The sequence below is a fragment of the Sturnus vulgaris genome, chromosome 20 (assembly GCF_052056855.1).
Source record: "Sturnus vulgaris isolate bStuVul1 chromosome 20, bStuVul1.hap1, whole genome shotgun sequence".
Lineage (NCBI taxonomy): Eukaryota > Metazoa > Chordata > Aves > Passeriformes > Sturnidae > Sturnus > Sturnus vulgaris.
The window spans coordinates 7491892-7511472 of NC_142262.1; the positions used below are offsets into that span (position 1 = coordinate 7491892).

Here is a 19581-nt window from a genome sequence, read left to right on the forward strand (position 1 = left end):
TTTTTCACCACTATCCTGTTATCAATAGCATCTGGACATTTGGGTGAGGATGTTCAGAGCTGGTCTGGTCAGGACAGGGTTAATTCCAGCTGCTGTCCCTTGTACAGTGTTATCACTGCTGCCATACTCTGAGGCTGAAGGATTTGAGGATTTTTTTCGTTCTGCCCCAGAAATGTTCCTATTCAGAGAAGACTCAACCATAACATAAAAAACATAAAAATATTTTGGAAATAAACTCTGAAGTCTGCAAAACAAAGACTAAAAATCAACTACACTTTATCTCTCCTTTACTTGCTTTCATGAAGAGTTTTGGAAAAGATCCTGATTTCAGTTTTGAGCTAGGGACAAGCCCCATATACAAATTTTCTACATTCCTTTGCACAGCTTGACAAGAGAAACTGAATCCTAGGGACACAGCAAGTTAAATGATATTTCACATCATGGGACTACTTTTCCCACTTAATTTGTTCATGTTGAATAAGAAGAGTAATTTTCAGACATTAAATATAAATTAAATCATGATTGGTAGTAAAACCAGCTTGATCTCATCATAAATATGCCTTGACCTAAGTGAAAATGATTAGAAGATAAAATGATTCTTAAAAATATAAGTGTCTGATGTTACAGAACACATTATACTGGGAAACAGCGACCAGATAACAAGATATTAGGTTTCTCGAACTGAAGAGGATTACACAAAATAAAGCAAAACTAATTTTTTAAGTGATCATTCCCTAAAAGTGGGTCAGAAAATGCTGCCTCCCTTTGTGAGCAGTTACTAAAACCAAGAAAATCCTTCCTGATAAGGAAGTATTTAACAGGATTTCATAGGAGAGATAAGCACACCAGAAGACATTAAGTTATAATTAGGAATACTCATTGATTTACTCTATTCAAACCACCAAGGGCTGGTCAAGACTGTTCAAAATACTTGATAAAATCACAAAGATCTCCCAAGTATGTAGTTTCCCACATAATTTCGTATGAGAAGAGCAGGATCTGAGGTGGACACAACCAGCTTTGTGATAAACCCAGCAGCCTTTCTGTGGTCCTTTCAGTGTCAGGAGATGTTTGTGTTTCCAGGTTGGAGTTTGCTGCTGCTTCCTCAGGCGTGAGGATGATCTCAGTGAGGTCAGCCGGAACCAGCTTGGATTGGTTTCAAAAGCCAGCATGAAGGAGGATGAAGTGTTCTTTCCAGGGAGATGAGGGGCAACATGCCCCTGATCAGAGCACTGATGCTTTGCCTTTGGGCTCTTTGTTTTCTAACTGTAGGGTTGGAAGCCTCCCTGCCAAGAGAGGTTGTGCAGTCTCCATCTTTGGAGCTTTTCAAGACCTAACAGGATAAAGCCCTGAGTAACCCACCTTGGTCCCACAGCTGATGCTGCTTTTAGCAGCAGATTGGACTATAAGACCCTTCAACCTGAGTTATTCTATTATTTTCATCCATTTTACACTTATCATCTTTGGCTTTCTTCAGATATCAAACTGAGAAAGACTAGGCTTGAAAGTTAATTTGCATAAAGCATGGCCAGAAAAAAAAAAGTGAGTTTAACTGCTTTGTAGGACTGAGACATAGGACCCAGCCAGAAAGAAGTAAAAAAATCGCTGTACGAGATGATAGCTCTGCAAAGAAAAATTATTAAAAGGCTGAGCAATTACAAGTCTTTTGAAATACATATCACAGGCCTATATGTGTTTGCAAAACAAACTGAAACTGCAAAATAACTACTGAGACACTTTTCAAGCACTACAGCCTCCAGTGTCCTGCAGAACAAGCGCCAAGATGGCTTTTGGGCACAGCCTGCCCTGGCTGCAGGTTATATATCATAGAGTCTGAGCTGCTCCTTCATGTCTCCTTCAGACATCTCTCCAAACGTGTCACTTTTTTCCTTCATCAGTCTGAAGATGGCAGCCAGCTGCTCTCTCTGAACCCTGTCAAGAAGAAAAGGAGAAGTAGGAATAGCCGGTCCAGGAGCAAGAACCACTGTCAAATGAAACACAGAGCCAAAGGCAGGTCACTGTACAAACCTTACTGGCTGCAGGAAATCTGTGCCTGTGAGATAAGGCAGAGACAGCCTCTGGTTCTCCTTCCTCCCCCTTCCCCTCTATCCCATCCTCCTGCACGTCTCTCTGCAGCTCCCTAAACGTGGAGATAAACCAGCCTGCTTTTACACTGGCTTTGGAGCTCCTTAGGGCTTATCTCTGCTCAAACTTTCAAGATAACTCAACATGTGGAATTCTATAAGACCAACATGTCCCAATTTATCAGAGTCCATAACGAACCTGGATTAAGATTCAACAGCCCAGTGTGCTTTCCTTCTGTAATATGAGGATGTAGATACATAGTAATTCAGGAATAGCTATTAAATTTTAAATGCATATCCTAACTTAAAACTAGAGAGCAGGCTGCCTCCCAGCATGGACATGACTTTAATCAGCCACTGGAAGATAAGATCATGGATAGGAATTTGCTTTGATTCGAGTTTGTCTGCCAATGTCCACTGGTGAGATAGACTCAGGTAGCCAGTCCAGCAGTGAGGTGGTCCCTGTGTAGGCAGAGGCTGACCAGTGGACGATCTAGCTCAGATTTTTAATCCCCAGGCAGTTCCACAGTAGATGATTAACACCCTTCTCCCCCTAACAGAAGATATCTTGATTTTTCCCTACCCTGAACCAGTTAACCATTGTACATCCCATGAAGATTGGTATCTGTGACAGGGCTTTATTTATAGCAGGACTTACACTGCTCATCGCTGAGGGATACAGGGGGGTGGGCAGCACAGGAGTGCCATTTGTTTGCAGGTAGCTCATGAACTGATAACTCTGCAAAATTCCCTTTTGGGGCAAGATGAATATGCACGTGGCTCCAGGCAGGGCTGGCTGAGGGATGGAATGTTCCCAGTGCCAGACTCCAACCTGACTGGGATCAGGCTGCTCTATTGCCTAGCACATCTCATTCTGACATGTGGGACATGGAAAGAACTAATGGGGATTTATAATGGTGCTTTATGGCTCTAACAAGGCAGATGTAGTTCCTGGTACTTCAAGGCTCATTTTGTCCCTGCATGAATGTGAGGCTGGAACTCAGTGACAGCTCAGAGCACAGACCTGCCACAATCCCAGCTCCTCCTGCTTGTCCAGCACCCTTAGACCTCCCGTGGGCTAAAACCACAGAATCTGCCTTTTACTCCCTGTCAGGAGTCCTCTTTCCTGCCACAAGCAGCTTCCCACACAGGACTTTAAACCATTTAATTAATCCATTTAAATGCAAGCCACTGAATAACCTGGGGTAGTCTTCCTGCAAGGCCTGTATGGATGAGCTATCAGCTATTCCAGTAACAGGAGGGGCAGTAATAACTATTGACAGGCAAAAACAGGGCACAAAACTTGCTTGAAAGAAAGGACAGCATCAACCCACCAGCAGCCTCCACACCACGAACAAGACCAGAGGAAGATAGTCAGGAAGGAGCAGCGGAACCTTCTTCCCGTGCTCCTGAGCTCCTGCTCTGCATTTTCCCCTCTCCTGAGCTAAGCCCCAGTAGAAGCACGAACAGCAGCCTGTCCTCTCAGCACTGCTGAAGCAAATAGAGCAGGAAAAAAAGCAGATCCTGGCTAAAGCAAGCTCATTTGCCAGTTCCTTTGTATTGCAATTAAAATGCAATGGTCCTACAGCCAAACATCCTGATAATGATGTGGGATCTTTCGCCTGTGGAAGCCTGGATTTGTCTGTCTCTTCTGTAATGGTTTATGCTCACAGGAAGAGCATCCAGCTGCCCTTTCCAGACGAGAGGATGGGAAGAGCAGGGTCATGAGTGATCAATATTTTATTTTAGATCACCACTGGGCACCAGAGGGCACGTTGCCAGTCTGGTGTGGAGAAATTCAATACACAGCTTGGCCTCGTGTGTCTGCAGTGCATCCCAGCTGGGAGTGCTCACACAGGTCTGCATCCCTCACTCCTTATTTCACAGACATCAGCGCTGCTGAAACCTCCCCAAAGGCCCATTTTCTTGTCTCCAAAATCAGGATCACAGACAATATTCACTCTCTTTTTCTGAAGCACAACATCAATGCATTTTGGCTCTCCCCTCAACTTTAAATATTATGACTGTGCACTTGGAAAATAGAAAAAAGAGCTGTTACTTCTCTGCACTACATAATCTGCTACAAAGGGACAGCAAAACAAAGATAAAGAGAGAAAAGAGCCTGGGAAGGAAGAGTAAGGCACCACAAACATGAAAGTGTCTTTGAAGAGGAGCTTCTCCTATCAGAGGTGACCTTGCTAAACAACCTTGTAGTGCTCCAGCTCGGTTTGGGTTTTGGGGATTTTTTTGGATGAGTTCAGATCAAACATTCCCCATTCACAAATAAAATCATTCTCTCTTCTCATAAATGCTGTCATCAAAACTACTTTGATTCTGGAGGTCAAGCAGGATTTTACTTATTGCTAACAAAATAGATTAATTAAGGATTTTCGAAGCAGCCTAATTCTTCTTCATAGACAATTACATTTGCATACTTAGCTCCCTTAGGCTCTTTTTAGACATTTCAGTCCAAGACTTTTACAGTTAGCTGGAGGCCTGGGGCAGTGAGCCATAGGTATGTTAGAGATCTGGGGTTTAGGAACTGCTAAGCACCCGTGTCCACAGCAGCTGAAATCCTGGGCAGAGCTCTGCATTGGGAATGTTGTTAATTGCTCTGCAGCCAAACCAGGATCCTGCTGCAACTCTGTGTTGCTTCATCAGAAAAAGGGGAATATCCCTGATTTTCCCTCTGATCATTTATGGGAATGTAATCATTTATGGGATAAAAGTTACAGAGGGCAGAATGTACCTTTAACCTAAAATCCAGATTTTCAACACAAATCTCTTGAGGAAGAAGTTAAAAGCTGCTGGAGGTAGGGAGAACAAGCACAAACCAAACAAACTATTCAAAGGTTTATTGGACCAACAAAGGCAATTTTTACAGATTCAAGCCACTAGAATTACAGTCCTTTGTATAAGAGCCACCATCAGATACAAAACAAACAAAAACAAACAAAAGTAAAAAATACCCAGACAGCCATTTGAGTTGAAGAAAGAGTTTGACTTGCTGCCACTAGCAAAAATCTGGACTTAACTACTGACTTTGCTGGATGTACATATTGCCATGTAACTTAAACACAACGGATATAAGGCATTCTTTGCATAGTTGGGTGCTTGGGACACAGTCAGCCAGCCAGCACCGAGGGGGGACAGCGGCTGTACCAGCGGGATGTTGAAGCAGAGGGTCCAGATGTGCCTAAATTCATATGCAAACCACTGAACACGCTTGCAGTTGTCGGCTGGGAAGGGGCAGCCCAGCCTCTTCTAAAGCTGAAGCCTCCTGCTGTTCTTTAAATGAGCCTGTTTATGAAGAATTGCCAACCCCAGGCGCTGGAAAGGACAACTGTGTACAAGGTTTCAAGTATTGTCTGCATAGGAATTCAAAGGGAGGAAAAAAAGCAGCCAGTTGGGTTCCTGATATGTTTGCAGCATTAGCCAAGAGGCAGTGACAGAGAAGCTTTGGAGGACACATCCCCACCCAGCCTGGTGTTTCTATAACATCACTAAAGGACTTGGACCCTTTTCTCTCTCTCAAAAACCAGCTGGGTTTGACTTAAAACCGAGTATGTGCCCAGCCAAATTAATCTGCTCTGTGTGACAGAGCCGAGGGGCAGCACTGAGCTCTGGCTCCCATGGACCAGCACTGGAACAGCAAACAGGCAGAGGAATGGGGAGTGTGCCCCTCCCAGGACCTCCAGGACCTCATCCTGAGCCAGAGGGAGCCCCTGATGCCAGAGCTGCCTCCTTGGGTCTCTCCTCTTGGGAGCTGGAGTAGGGAAAAGTGAGGATGCAGATAATAACAGCAGCCAAAGTGTGGTCTCTCCACTGCAAGCAGAACAGCTAAACAATCAAACTTCATCACTTCTTGAGCCTCCTGTCTACCTACAGAATCAGCTCTCTGCTAAAATGACTACAGAAGCAAGATTTGAGTCAGCCCAGCCATGGTCTGCCATCCCTCACACGGACCCCACTTTGTCCCCTCCACCCCTCGGAGTAAAGCAGCTTTGTACAGCACTGGAAATCACAGGCAGTTACCACCCCCCAGCAATAAAGAGGCATTTGGCCCCAGGACAAAACAACTTGAGATTCTGCTACAAGGTCCCAGCTGGTCTGAGAGCAGAGCTATGGTTTGCCCACCCCAGGAAAGGAACAATGTGAATTTCATGGCCTAATATATGTAACAAACACAACTAATAGACTCATTGCATATTCAGTGTTCACTTTGGGTTTTGTTTGGGGGAGAGGGAGGAAGGTTCTTCCCAGTCCCCCAAACACAACTCAGGTCACTGCTTGGGCCCAGCCCCAGTCCATGGAGCCACACAACAGGATATCCTCAAACTTGACAGGAGTTTTTGAAGAACTCAACTTCAGACCAAGAGGGGATCCCAAGTTTTGAGGGTTTATGGATTTCTCTTATGGGTGTGTTTGGTTGGTTTTGGTATTTCTCTCAAGCCTTTAATGATGCCAAGGGATGCCTTTAGGAGGAGGCTAGGGACAACTTCATATAGTCTTCAGGTCTGCAAAGAGAAACAGGGAGAGAAATCATTTCAGTCATTTCACCCCTCAGCTTGGTTCATTATTATTCACATAAACGAGCAGGGAGAGCTCTCAGTGTGAGTGTTGGGGGGAAGGCAAGGCAGCTTCCCCCTCAGGGCAGGACAAGCTGCTGTTTGCAATCCTCATGCCTCTAAGTAGGACTTTGCTTCATCTATTGCAGCAGGATAGTCGAAACCCAATAGGAAGTGCAAATCCTCTTGTCTGGCACCAAGCTAAGTTACAACTCTTCTGAGCTACTAATAAATAGTGGAGAAGCCAAACTAATTAACTCCAGGGGTTACTGCCTCAGTGTCCTGTGCAGAGCCCCCGGGGGCTGCTGGCACCCTTGAATCTGGCAGCCCAGATTCCTTTTCCCACCTGTAGGCAGATGAGACAGGAACAATGCCTGATTTAACAGGGTGGTGTGCCTGAACTGCTTGACCATTCTCAGTCTTTCTACAGATGAGTCTGTTCGAGGGAAGGAGGAAAAATCCCTTCAGGTCACTTCCTTTTTGAAGGAAAGGTCTCCCAGTGTCCCAAGGAAGGAGAGTGAGATGTGTTTAATGTGTGGGGACATCCAGGCACTCCCTCCACATCTCGTTAGCAGAGCCAGGGTCTAAAAAATGTGATTCCTTGTTCTTCCAGACAGTCTGCCCATACTGGCCCAGCATCTCTCATGAGTGAACCATCCACATCAGGAAACACCCAACAGAAGGCTGGACAGCTGCCCATGGACACTGAGACCTGCACTGCAGTAGAGGGAAGCTACAACACACATCACCTACCCTACAAACACATAGAGGCACCCCCAGCCTCATTGCTCCCGGATTCAATAGGGTTCATAACACCTGAGCCACATTTGGAAGTCCCCTACTCCTGCCAGGGTGAGGAACAGCCTCATTTCTTAATCGCTCTTCTGCAAAATCTTGCCTTCTCCAGCAGCCCTGGACCAGTGACCCGGATCGCGGGTGGGAGGTGCTGGGGAAGCATCACGAGGGACTGGGGTTACTGGAGAGACGTTCCAAGGCTCAGTGGCCACCCCGTTAGGACAAAGAAAGGAAATTTTCCGGGGTGGATAATCACCGTGCGGGATTCGCGGTGCTCAGGAGAGGATCATCCCGCTCAAGTCACGCAAGCATAATCAGATTTCACGTGTGAGGGCATAAGCTCGTTGCCATGGGGGCCCAGGAGGGGAGGGCCCCTCCAGTGTGGCACAGTTGGAGTGGGGAGGGATGGGGGACACGGGGAGGGTGGATGAGTCCCTCACAGGGATGCTCATCTCCACAGGGCCAGGATGACAGCTGGCGTGAGATCTCAAAACCAGCATGACTCTAATGGAGGATGTACATCAGAGCCAGAAATTCCCATCTGCACAAGAGGGATAGCCCTTTCTGCTCCTGGAGCAAGCTGTGAGGGGAATTGGACTAAAGAGCATGAGACAGTCTCTCTCTGGGACTTTGGGGCCAACCCCCAGGCTGAGAAGCTCTGGCATTTCAGACACGGAACTTGAAAGTCTTAATTAGCTTGGGATGAAGGCCCAGAGATCTGAACCACTGCTTATCCTTGGCTCTTCCCTCCTTTCCAGTCTCCTTGGAACTCCCCAGCAGTTCATCAACCAAACCAGGTTAGGGTCATCTTTTGCCAGAAGCTGTATCCTTTCTTCAGATAAAGATTATCCAGGCATTTCTTTTCCTGCCCAAGCCAATGGCCAAGTCACTGAATCACCTGATTTCTCAGCTGGACATGGTTCTGTGCAAGGAAAAGCTGGAGAACAAGGAGCCCGGATAAAAGCAGGTCCTGGAATATGAGGGCAGCTCAGGAACTGAAGTCTCAAAGCATGGAAACTGCCTGTCCCTCTGGTGGCCTCAGGAGCAATTCCTTCACTCCAGTTCACCCCCAGCACTGACACGAGGCTTCTTGCTTTTGAGAGAAGACAGCACCTCAGCTCTGAAAAGCTGAGGGGTTACTGGCATTCCCATGAGCATCTCTCTCTCACATGTGCAAAAATCCGCAGCAGGTCAGGAAATCTGTAGCCCATTCATAGGCTTCAGCTTTCCAAAGGAATCCTGACTCACTCTAAGGAGAGCCCAGAGCATCCTACTGTGACCATGTGTGGTAACTGCGTGTGCCCTTTTCAGGAACAGTTTCTCTCAAAAAATTATTTTCAGAAGCACAGAGCATTCCCAGCTCTTTTCCCTGGCTCAGGACCTTGTCAGGACCATCAGTCCTCTGCACTGAAATCCTGGCAAGGAAGGTGCACAGTAACCTGGCTCCAGACTCTTCTCACTTCAAACTAGGATTAACCCTTGAGGAGGAAGAGCAGGGAATAAAAGCCCTTAGTGCTGGGTAGACCTGGGAATGAGTGCCTGAGATCTCCCCTGGAAGTTCCCTCCCATCTCACTGCTGAGGATGGTCCCTGTTTCTTTACCATGGGAGCAGCAACCATCTCCTTTCTGGTGTGACTATAACCCAGTCTTGAGGTATTGCAGGAAGAATATGAGGAATGACAGACTAATTCTAAGCTTTCCTGGTGGTCCCAAAACTGTGAGCCAGTTGCTTCAGCCAATCAGCAACACACAGAGAGGACTTAAATGTAGAACAGGGAGACAGTGCTTAGAACAGAGAAAAGAGATTGAGTGAGAGGTGCCAAAAGGAGCTTCATCAACACAAATCTGAAATTCCTCCACCGGGACAGAGAAGTTGAAAGGTGCACTGGGCTTTGGGAAATACCTACTATGCCTCGAGGCTGCCAGAACCAGTGTGACCAGGGAGCACAAGTCTCATTGGCTTTAGGACAGGGGCTGGTGAGGAGTCAGTGGGATCAGGGGCTGTATCACCCCAGCAGACCTTGCCCACAACTGTTTTGGGGCAGAAGCTTCCCACATTTCCCAGCCAGAGCAGCAACAGCTGACAAGGCCAGAGCACAGCCAGGAAGGTGGCTTGGGCTCCTGAGCAGCTCATCCCCCAGTCGTGTGCCCATTCCCTGGCACACTCATTCCTGACCACCCCAGCCAACACCACAGCAGTGGGAAAAGCTGGGAACAGGCTGGGCTGTGCTTTCCTCCATCCCTCAGTGTTTGTCCTCCAGTTCACTCAACACCAGTTTGCTCCCAGCCTGGTGAGGTGCCCCAATTCCTTGCATCCCTGGATTTCACCCAGCAGCAGGAGAGCCCAGGATGGGCAGAGCAGGGCTCCCAGGGAGTTAGCAGGCAGAGAACAGCCAGCTGCCCATGCTGCACAAGGTTAAGCAGAAGCAGATGAAGACAAGTCATGAGCGCTGGGTGAGGGAGACACAGAGAAGCAGCCACAAGCCAGGACAATTCAAGACCTGAGCAAAAAAAAAGCCAAACCCAGGAGCTGAAGCAGAGTTGCAGTCTGAACTAAAATCTCATGCCAAGGCAGGGTCAGAGACTCACACCCTGCAAAGGCTATGGGGGAGTTTGCAAGGGTTTCCTCTCTGAGATGGGAGAGGAGGAGATGGGAAGGGGCTTCCTGGCCTCTCTTTCCCTGGCTTTCTGTGGGAGGCATCCTGAGTTACTCTGGTTTTAAACCTTTTGGGGATTCATGACTCAATCATGACTATAAATAGGGCCAGGGCTCCAGTCCACTGACATCTCATAGGTCAGAGGATTCTCCCCAGGGATATGGAGGCAGGGAACAGCACCAGGCCAGCAGCAGCCTCCCTCCTCATCCAAGGGGAGTTGGGCACCTACAGAGTCAGCATGGGGAGGAGCTCAGCAGGGATCCCCAAACATTCAGTGCCCTTTACTACAAGACACAGGTGGGAAGCAAACACACCTCATGCCCTGGGTGTTTGGCAGCTGAAAGCCACCTTGCCCATGGTTGGTGCCATCCCTGTGGCTTGTGGCTGCAGTAAAGCAGTGGCCACCCTGTCCTGCAGAGTGCCATGGCCCTGGGCTCCACCCCTCCTGCTACTTCTCCTCCCTCAGCCCAGGACGACTACCGTGCTGCAGAAGATGAGAAGCAAACAAATAATAACACCTCTCCCACCTCCCCCAAAAAAAGGCCAAACTTACCAGCTTCCAAAAGAAGCACCATGCTGAACAGGACAGGACAGGACAGGACAGGACAGCAAAGCCACTGGGTGGGGGAAGGTTAGCAAAAGACAGGGAGGAGAAAGAAGCCCCATGCTGTATGGAGAGGAGAGCGAGCAGGCAAGCCGGGGTTATGTGATGGCAATGCAGGGGGTGGACAGGGACAGATGCCAATGGACAGCTCTCCCAAAATGCAGCCTCCCCCAGCTCTGTCCACCCACCTATTTTTGGAGGGCTACTAGTGGAGATGTTTGAAATAGGCCAAGGTCTGTCAACACAGTCATTAAACCTCTGCAGCTGCTTCCTGCCCTCGCGTGCTCCAGAGTTGTCATCACCAGCACTGCCTCATTCAAAATTCAAACTTCAGCACAGTTGTCCCTCAAGCCACAGCTGCATGCCACTTTCCATTCAGGATGCCTTGTAGAGCAGGGAAAGGTCTCTTCTCTCTGACATTCCCTAGAACCAGGGTCTACCCTGCCTTGCTGAAATTCCAGGGTGCAAGCCCAGATTTTTTCCATGCCCTATAACCAAGAGGCACTCTGAACCCAGCTGGGGAGGTGGCAGGTTTCCTTTGCTAAATTACCACAAAAAAAAAAGGCTGGGCTTGATATTTACAGCCATCTAATTCCCCTTGCATGAATTCCAATTTGCAGTTGAGCCTTAGGCTTAAATGCAGTCTGTATTCAAACAGTGTCACCTCAACCCATCCGTGGCTGGCCAGGAGGTGAGAGAGGATTGAGAGGCAGGAGGAGAGTTTGCTCCTTGAAAGGGTTACCTGGCTATGGGGACTGAGCCCATTAGCCAGGGAAGCTGGGCAGCTGTCCTTATCTTCCCTGCATTCTTCCAGAGGCTGACAGTGGTCTGGGGGATCTCCTGCTCCATCCAGGAGTGCCCCTGCCAACAGCAGTTTGGTGTCATTCATCAGACCCTGTTCAGTGGGTCTGCCATGGGGCAGCTTCTGGCTCTTCCTCAATCCCAGACAGAGGACAGAGAGGAGAGACCTTTCTAGAGCCTGTCAGATGGGATCTGCTCTCCTTTCTCCCACCAACACACCTAGCCAAGAATGACAAAGAGAGAACACAGAGAGCTCAACCCCTTGACAGCACTGAGGCCAAGCAAGGCTTGGCTGGGACCTGCTTTGTCTCATGGAAAGAGAGAACTGAAAGCAGAGACCCAAGGGGGGCATTTCTCCTATTGTTTTCTCTTTTATTAGGAGTGGAGCCTTGCTGCAGCTGTCAACACTCAGCAGAGTCCCGGCCATACTCATTTCTAACAGAAAAAAATCCCCACTAACCTCTTTCAACCTTAAGGGAGGTTTGAAGAACATCTGGCAGAAACCACACTGCAAGCCATCCATGAGTGCAGGCACACTGGGGAGCTCCTCCTCTCTCCTCCACAGGAGCTGCCCAGCCAGGACAGCAGCACCTCTCAGTCTGTGTCACACCCACACACCTCAGCCCTGTCAGAGCAGGGGCAGCTGCACCACCACGATTCACATTTCCTGAGCTCCAGCTTTGCACTGTGGCAGCTACAGCTGGCAACAGATGGCCAAAAGCCTCAGGTGCAGAAGACAAGGATTTGGGAATAAGCTCTGCTGGCTGGACCAAGGGCTGCATCCTTCCCCTGCACTCTTCCCCTTCCTGCCCAGGCTGTTTTTCTCCCCCAGGGGGGCAAAGGCTACGTGCTTCTGCCCCAGAAGGACTTGTGACCCACCAGGTGTGATCAAGCACAGCCACCAGCCCAGCAGATGCATTTGCCAACAGGGTTTATTGTCCTCCTCCCTCAGTGAGCACTCTAATTTTTAAGGCTGAAGTCACCAGAAGCAGGAAGTTGCATCACTCGGTGAAGGTCACATTCCTTCCCCTTTTAGTCCAGATTTAGCACCAGTTGGAAGCCACAAGACTCAAGTGAATTGTAGGCAGGACAACCACAGCTTCTGCAGGGATGCAGGTTAAAACAGAAGTGTTTTTTTTGCTGAAACAACCAAATCTATTGCATGCCTGTACTCTCCTGTCTGAGGACCTACAGCTCCTCCTGGAACAGGCAAGGAGTATTTTCAATGGCATCTTCAAAATCAAGGAGTCCCAATATTCAAACTTGTGAACTACACAACAAGCAGCCTCTGAGGACCCATTTGCATTTTTGGGATGTTTCTTACCAACTGCTTCATGTGGGAAACTGCTGGTCCATGGGAAAGCTGGAGGAGTGACAGGGCTAAAAGTGAACACTAAACCTGTCTCAGTTTTGATAACACACCTTAGGACTAAGCACCCACTCTGCAGCAGCCCCAGTTTCCCAAATCAGTACAAAGTGGGATGTCCAGCTTCAGGCATCCGAGATGGAAGAGGTGATGAGAGGCCCTCATCTGCCCTGGAGTGCTCATGGAAAATGAGATGGAGGCAGAGGGGAGTGGACTCATTAATCTGTTATGAGGAGGGAAGGGGAGGGAGGTGGGACAGGCAACCAACTGGAAAATAACCCAAAAGCAAAATAACCCAAGACACGAGCAGGTGTTATGAGTGGTACCACTACCTCTAAGCAGCAGCGTGTCCTTACCAAAAAGATTTGCAAGAATGTTTGTGGCCGAGGACCTAAGGTACTCGCTACAGAGATGTGAGATCAGAGGTCAGCTCAATCCTGCAACATAAAGGTGGCAAACCCGGGTCACAGCAGGTCAGCAGCACGGTCAGGGTGCATGGAGAGGGGAGAAGGGTGGAAGGGCAAGGAGAAGGATGCAGGACAAGGCTGAGGTGCTGTGCTCAGCTCGCCCAGCTTACCTGGCAGCAGCCCTGCCCCCTTGCACCACCTGCGAGGCCTGCAATGAAAAGCTGCTGATGCCGAAGATTTGAGGGGGGGAAAAGTAAGCCAGCGACAAAGCAAGACAAAAAAAAAAAAATTCACAAAGCTGCCTTAAAGAAATGAACAACACAAATATGGAAGAGAAGGAAATAAAGGAGCAGTAGGAAAAACACATCTGCCAGTGGCCATCAGTGGGGAAGGCTGCTGAGAGCCTCCAAAGGACACGAAGTCCATCAGTTCTGGGTGCACTGTCCTGCCCTGGGACTGGTCTAGACAGACAAGAGCAGCAGTGCCTGAGCGGTGCCCTGTGCCCAGGACAGGTTCATCACCCCCTGGAGCCTCTTTTACAGTCCTGAGTACAAAACCCCCATCCCACTGCTGTCCTCAGGCAATGCCCCCTCAGTGTCCCCAGATGACAAGGGCATTTTTTGCCACACAGGACTCCTGGCCATGAAAACCTGAACTGTGATTGCTCAGCTGGTTTGGATGGAGCTGCTGGTGCAAAGGGTTTGAATTTGCCAGCTGCAGGTAGATTTTTGCATTGGTGTTTAGCAGGATTCTGAAAAGCAAATCCCATCTAGCCCCATGGGTGTCCCTGACATTCACTCAGTTCATCCCCCCACCACCCTCCCCAAGTGAAAAACACAGTGACACTCACAGCCCTGCTCAGCAGTGTACAGGGTGGGGGCTTCAGGCACAACAAAGATACATGGAAAAGAAGAAAGCAAACATTTTTTTCCTAATGCCACCAGTGAGGAATCAACCCCAGAGGAAACCAGAGCTCATTTCTATTGCTGACCCCAGAGCAGGGCACATCTCTGGATTTACTCTGCCTACCTCAGTGTCCTGCTCACCTCACACAGATAAACCTCAGCCAGCCCAGCTGGTGGCATCACAAAGATGCTGCCCAAGAGCCTCAAGGCAAGGTTTTCCAGCAGGAGATGCCTGAGCCAGTGGTGAAGTGTGATCCCCCCATCCCTGCCTTCCTTGCTGTGCTCAAGTTTCTGCTTGGTTCTTTACACCAGGCCAGCTGTGGTGGTAGTTAGACCAAGATTCGACAGGCAAGGGGTGACAAATGCCCCTAAATCACTCTCTGCAGACCTCTGGGTGGAGAATTGAGTCTCACAGCCCTTGGGACAGCAGTGGAGAGAACACCATCTCCCAGGCTTGTTGAGACCACAGGGAAATCAGTTCCTTGGAGCTCACCTTCAGGGAAGGGGTGTAAGCTGCAGACACTTGTGAGGGAGCAGAGCCCTCAGCTGTAGGGTTATTCCTTGTATAGGCTGGGGAATCTCAAAGAAAGCTTGTTTTAAGTGACAGGACAGGTTCAACCTTTCTTCATGCAGAGCTCAGGGGGATACTTCAGCAAAAAGTGCAAGATGGACAATTCCCCATCTCTACCAGGCACACTGCTTGGTAAATGCCCACCACGTCCAGCTGAGGAGCCAGCCCTGGGCATGGACACTGCAGGGTCAGCCCCATCTCAGTGAGCTCCTCACACCCCCCCTCTGAGCCCCAGTGTTTGTGAGCTATGCCCATGTCCTCGGTTGGGACACCATCCACAGGGCCAAGGCAGGGGAAGTGACCAAAGATCAGCTCCAACAGAGAGGTCAGCACACAACTAATGGGATCAGGGCAAATACACCAGCTGCATCTGCTGGAAAATTTGGTCTAAGCATCCAGAGGAGCTCCAAAGGTGTTTAGGGCCACAGTGCCTCCATCTCCTAAATCAGTGTGACTTTATTTGTTCCCATATCTTCCTGGGTGGAGAGGTCTGGAACTCTGGAGCAGTGAGATGCTGAGGGCAGTGTGGGGACAGAGAGGTCTGAGCACACCCAGCCTGCTCCAAGGGCGTGTCAGCCAGGTGGGCTTGGGCAAGAAGAAAAAGGAAGCTCAACTTACCTTTGTTCTTCCTCTAGTTCTTCTTTGGACATCATTGACTTGTACTGGTTTCCCCTTAGTTTTCCAGGACTGTATTTAAAAGAAAATGTCTCATCTGCAGCTGGAGAGGGGAGACAAAAAAGAGCAAGAGATCTGTGAACCAGAGACCTCCTGAGAGCCATAACTAACAGCATGGGGCTGTTCCCTCGGGGTGCTCTCTGACCTCTGCTCCTGCACCCCAAATGCTCTGGCCACCCCAGCACATTTCCTGAGTCAGCTCCAGTCTCCAGAAAGCCTGGGCACTGTCAGGGGGCAGTGTGGGTCCCAGAGGAGAGCCAAGGTTCTGCTGGCCAGGGGATGGCAGGAGCCCGGCCACAGCCAGCACTGGGAGCAGCGAGGAGCAGCCTGCTGGAAGCAGATCTGAGTAAATCCTACAGCACAGGAACCATATGCCATTGTTCTCCCTGGATTCAAAGCCTTGCAGGCCCATCTTGGCTTATCAGGACATGCTAATCCTGCCCTGATTAACTCGCAGCATTTTCCGCTTCTCCTCTCCAGACTTGCATTCCTTCTCTCCCCCACTCCCTGACCTCTCCTCATCCAGGGGCCCTTTCCCAAGCTGGGGGCTCATGGATGGTGCCACAAGCAGAGCTGTCCCAGGCCACACAGCCCTTGACAAAGCTTGTGAAAAGATGCCACACGGCAAATCCCAGGGCTGCGAACAGCCCTGAGCCAAGGCAGCCCCAGGAGCTCCAACACAGCCGGGTCCAAGTGCCCCTGTCACCAGCCCAAGGTCTCCTTCTCCTGGGTGCTCTCCCACCCGGCTCACCAGCCTCAGCCCTGTGCTAATTAGAGCACCAAAGCTCAGAGTCTGAGCCAAAGCCGATCCTTTTCCAATCGGATTTTGTTCGAGCACTGTTTGCTTTTAAAAACCTCTCCCATGCTTTATCTTCCTACAGATGGGAGAAAACAACAGGAGGAGAGGTCAATCCTAAAGGTGGCCCAGGAGGAGCTGCTGCTCTGGGTAGTCCCCTTTGTGGTTATCTGTGAGCTGCTTATCTGACAGCCTTTATCTCCCAAGGACTGCAGGGCTTGGCTGCTCACATCACATCCAACCACCCAGCACTGCAGTTTCCACATTCCCAGAAACATCTGCTGCTTCCCCCGACCCTCGGAGCCCGGGGGGTGCTTCCAAGGGGTGCACAAAAGGAAGATGTTACTTCATTATCAGCATGGCCCTGAAAAAATGCACATCCTCCACACACCAGTGTCCAGGATGGCACCAACCAGTCCCAGCCCGACCCTTAAAGGTGTGAAACTGCCCTGGCAGGAGAGAAAGCCCCAGCTTGTACATAACACATGGATGCATCCTGTGTCCCCAGGAACACAGCAAACCCCTTCCCATACTCTCCACTGCTGTTGTGGCCATATTCATGATTGTGTCTCCTGCTCCACCTGCCCAAATAAAAAACTCCTCACAGCCCCTCCCCTCCCTTCCTCACACACAGGATTCAGTATCAGCTTCCCTCTGTTTTCCAATCAATACTGCCCCTTAAGGATTTTTCTCCTCGTGTCCAATACTTTGATTTTGGGATTTCTCCAACCCCGAGCTTGTGCCCACATTCAGCTGCTGCCAGACCTTGGGGACCCCCTCGTAAAGGGTGAGTCAGAGCCTGATTTTGTAGGTGGAGAAACCAGAGAGCTCAGAAACAAGCAGAGCAAGGCTTCACTGGAGTGACTGTGCCTGGAGCAATGGGAGTGGGATGGGAATTTCACGGAGACCTGTCCCCTGCTAGTGCCCACACTCCCTCATCCCTTTACATCTCCAGGTTCCCAATCTTGGGGAGCTTCCTGGTGGATTGCTGCTCAATTACTGATCTGGAGTATTTCTCTAATCCCTAAATGCCATCGGGGCTCCCAGGGGATGCAAACCCTTTATCCAGCTTTGTCACAAATGTCTGAACACAAGCAGCCCAAAGCTCTGGTCTGCAGCCCCAAACATTCAGCTTGGCCATGTTCCACTTCCCAGTGGGAAACCCTCCCCATGGGCAAACAAACAAACAAACCTGGCCAGCTGGAAACAAGCAGTAATGCTGCAGCTTATCAGCACTTTGGGTGACCATAATAGTGCATGGAAAAAAAAAATTCAGCTGGCTGCTGTTTTGGGAAATATTAGGAGAGAGAAAAAGAAATTAAAAAGAGGGTGTAACATCCTGTTCCTTATGCTGGTGCAGAGCAGGAGCTGTTCATTACCTTTGTAAAGCTTGACTGATTTCAAGGACAATTGTTTCCCTCACGTGGTTTTCTGCCAAATCAAGTGAGATTTGGGATTTAGACTGGCCCAAAAAGCAGTTTAGTTGCCACCTCACCAGAAAAGAAGGGAGGATGGAGGCAAGGAAGGTGCCAGTCTCCTTGCTCACATGGTGTGATTAAAAAAAAGGAGATAGTGTGTGGTTTTGGAAACCTCTGGCTGTTTTTTGAGCTCAGGAACTTTCTTTGCAGATCGAAAACAAACTTCAGGAAACACACAGAAAAGGGGAGGCTGGGTTTTCATGTAGACAGGGAAAACACTACAGGAATAGGAGGTGACCTACTTACTGAGAGCCTCCATGAGTTCATATTAAAGAAAACATTTGTCTTTCATCTCTCTGCCCTTGCATTGCCAGTGCTGTGACCCTGAGCTGGCAGGGTGAGAGCAGCCCCAAGAGAGCACCTCTGCCCTGAACATGCTGGCTCTGGTGTGATCCACATTATCCCTGCCTCAAGTGGAGGGAAGGCTGTTCCAGTGGTTTTGGTCACAGGGCAGCATCCCAGGCCGGTGACAGATGCCTGCAGGATCCCCACATGCCCCAGGGGAATCTCTGCTCGTGGGTTGGGGCCAGGATACTCGGGAGACAGTGAAGGAAGGAGCAGGGCTGATCCCAGGGCACTGCTGGTATTCCCTGCTGCCTCCCACTGTCTCCCCATCAGCCTGGGCCATTGCTTTGCCCAGCCCCATTATAAAATACTGCAGAAAATGGGAATAATTCAGGAGAGGAGCCAGGGGCTGCCTGCAGGAAGTGCTGAGGGAGGACTCAGTGCTAGCCAGGACTCACAGCCAGGGGCCATCACTTTCTCCCAATCCCAAGTCACAGCCACTTTGGAATGATGCCCTGCAGTGCCAGGGCAGCCCTGAAACAGAGCTGAGCCCACAGAAGCAGAGCAGCGTTACTGAGCATCCATTTGGCAGGATACACCCATCAATCCTCAAAGCAGAGCTCCCACAGCCCCCCAGGGTGCCGTCCCCAGCCACCAGTGCTGCAAGGAAGCCTAACGGGGTGGGATGAGGGTATTTTGGGAACCCCGTCTCCAAAGATGCTTCCCCCGCCTTGCAGGAATGGCCCCAGGATTAAAATTTGATTCTCTGTGGCATTAGGCATAATCCTCCCGAGCCAGGGGATTGCCACACAGCACCTTCAAACAGCCAGGCAGAAAGTGGGGCAGGGAAGGGAGAACACCCCAAGGCCTCCTGCTGCCCCAGCTGTCCCCAGTCACCCCAAGCCAGGACTCCTGGGGACATCCCAGCATCTCCAGGGCTGCCCAGGAGAGCAGAGTCCCCTTCAGACACACATTTCAGCACCATCTGTTTCATTTTCTTTGGAGCGCAGCAGTTGTCACCCCAATTAGTCAATTAATCATTTTCCAATCAACTAATTGGCTAATCAGTTAAACGTGGCTCTGACTAAAGCCCCTGGAGATTGTCCTGGATGTGAGCAAGGAGCTTTTGGAGCAGCTGCATCACAAAGCTACCCCATGGCAAACAGCCCAAGGGCATGTGGGGATGGGGTAGGAATTTCCTGGAGGAAGGAGACCATCCCCAAGCACTCAGGGCTCCAGACCTGTCCACAATCTCTCTGCAGAGTTCTGGCTTGCTTGGCACTCACCATCTTCATCCTCTGGCTCTCTCACCACCAGCTTCTCATTTTCTGAGTCCACCTCTTCCTCCTGGAGGAGTTAAAAACAGAACAGCCATGAGGAGAAGGTGCTGTGCTGAATAATTCACGTTTGGTTGGGATCTCAGGGCTGGGATGCAGAGCCTGGAGCTCCAGTGAGAGGGCTGGACACCCCTTCCCTGCTTTCTCCAAGGAACAGGACAAAAGGCTGCTCACTAATAACTGATGTTTATTAGTCTGCTTTCCTCTCACTAGTCAGTCACAGTGACCTGGCCCACCCAAAGGCTGTGAAAT

At 49.8% G+C, this 19581-nt stretch overlaps 1 protein-coding gene across 6 annotated transcripts in view; it reads right to left on the minus strand.

The window, feature by feature from the left end:
- Nucleotides 1-270: 270 nt before the first annotated feature.
- Nucleotides 271-19581, minus strand: part of MXRA7 (matrix remodeling associated 7) — a 28277-nt gene continuing 8966 nt past the window's right edge. Inside the window, exons 3-7 of one of the 6 annotated variants that reach the window (XR_015807742.1) lie at nucleotides 19279-19339; nucleotides 15377-15476; nucleotides 13453-13490; nucleotides 13232-13312; nucleotides 4924-6601 (exon numbers count right to left, since the gene is read on the minus strand). Coding sequence is in view for 5 of the 6 variants with exons in the window: in XM_014889192.2 (XP_014744678.2) it covers nucleotides 1818-1932; nucleotides 15377-15476; nucleotides 19279-19339 (276 nt within the window). In the remaining variant the exon portion in view is untranslated. Of the gene's footprint in view, nucleotides 1933-4923; nucleotides 6602-13231; nucleotides 13313-13452; nucleotides 13507-15376; nucleotides 15477-19278; nucleotides 19340-19581 lie in introns of those variants that run through there. The other 5 variants (XM_088176350.1, XM_088176349.1, XM_088176352.1 and 2 more) reach the window with 5 other exon arrangements.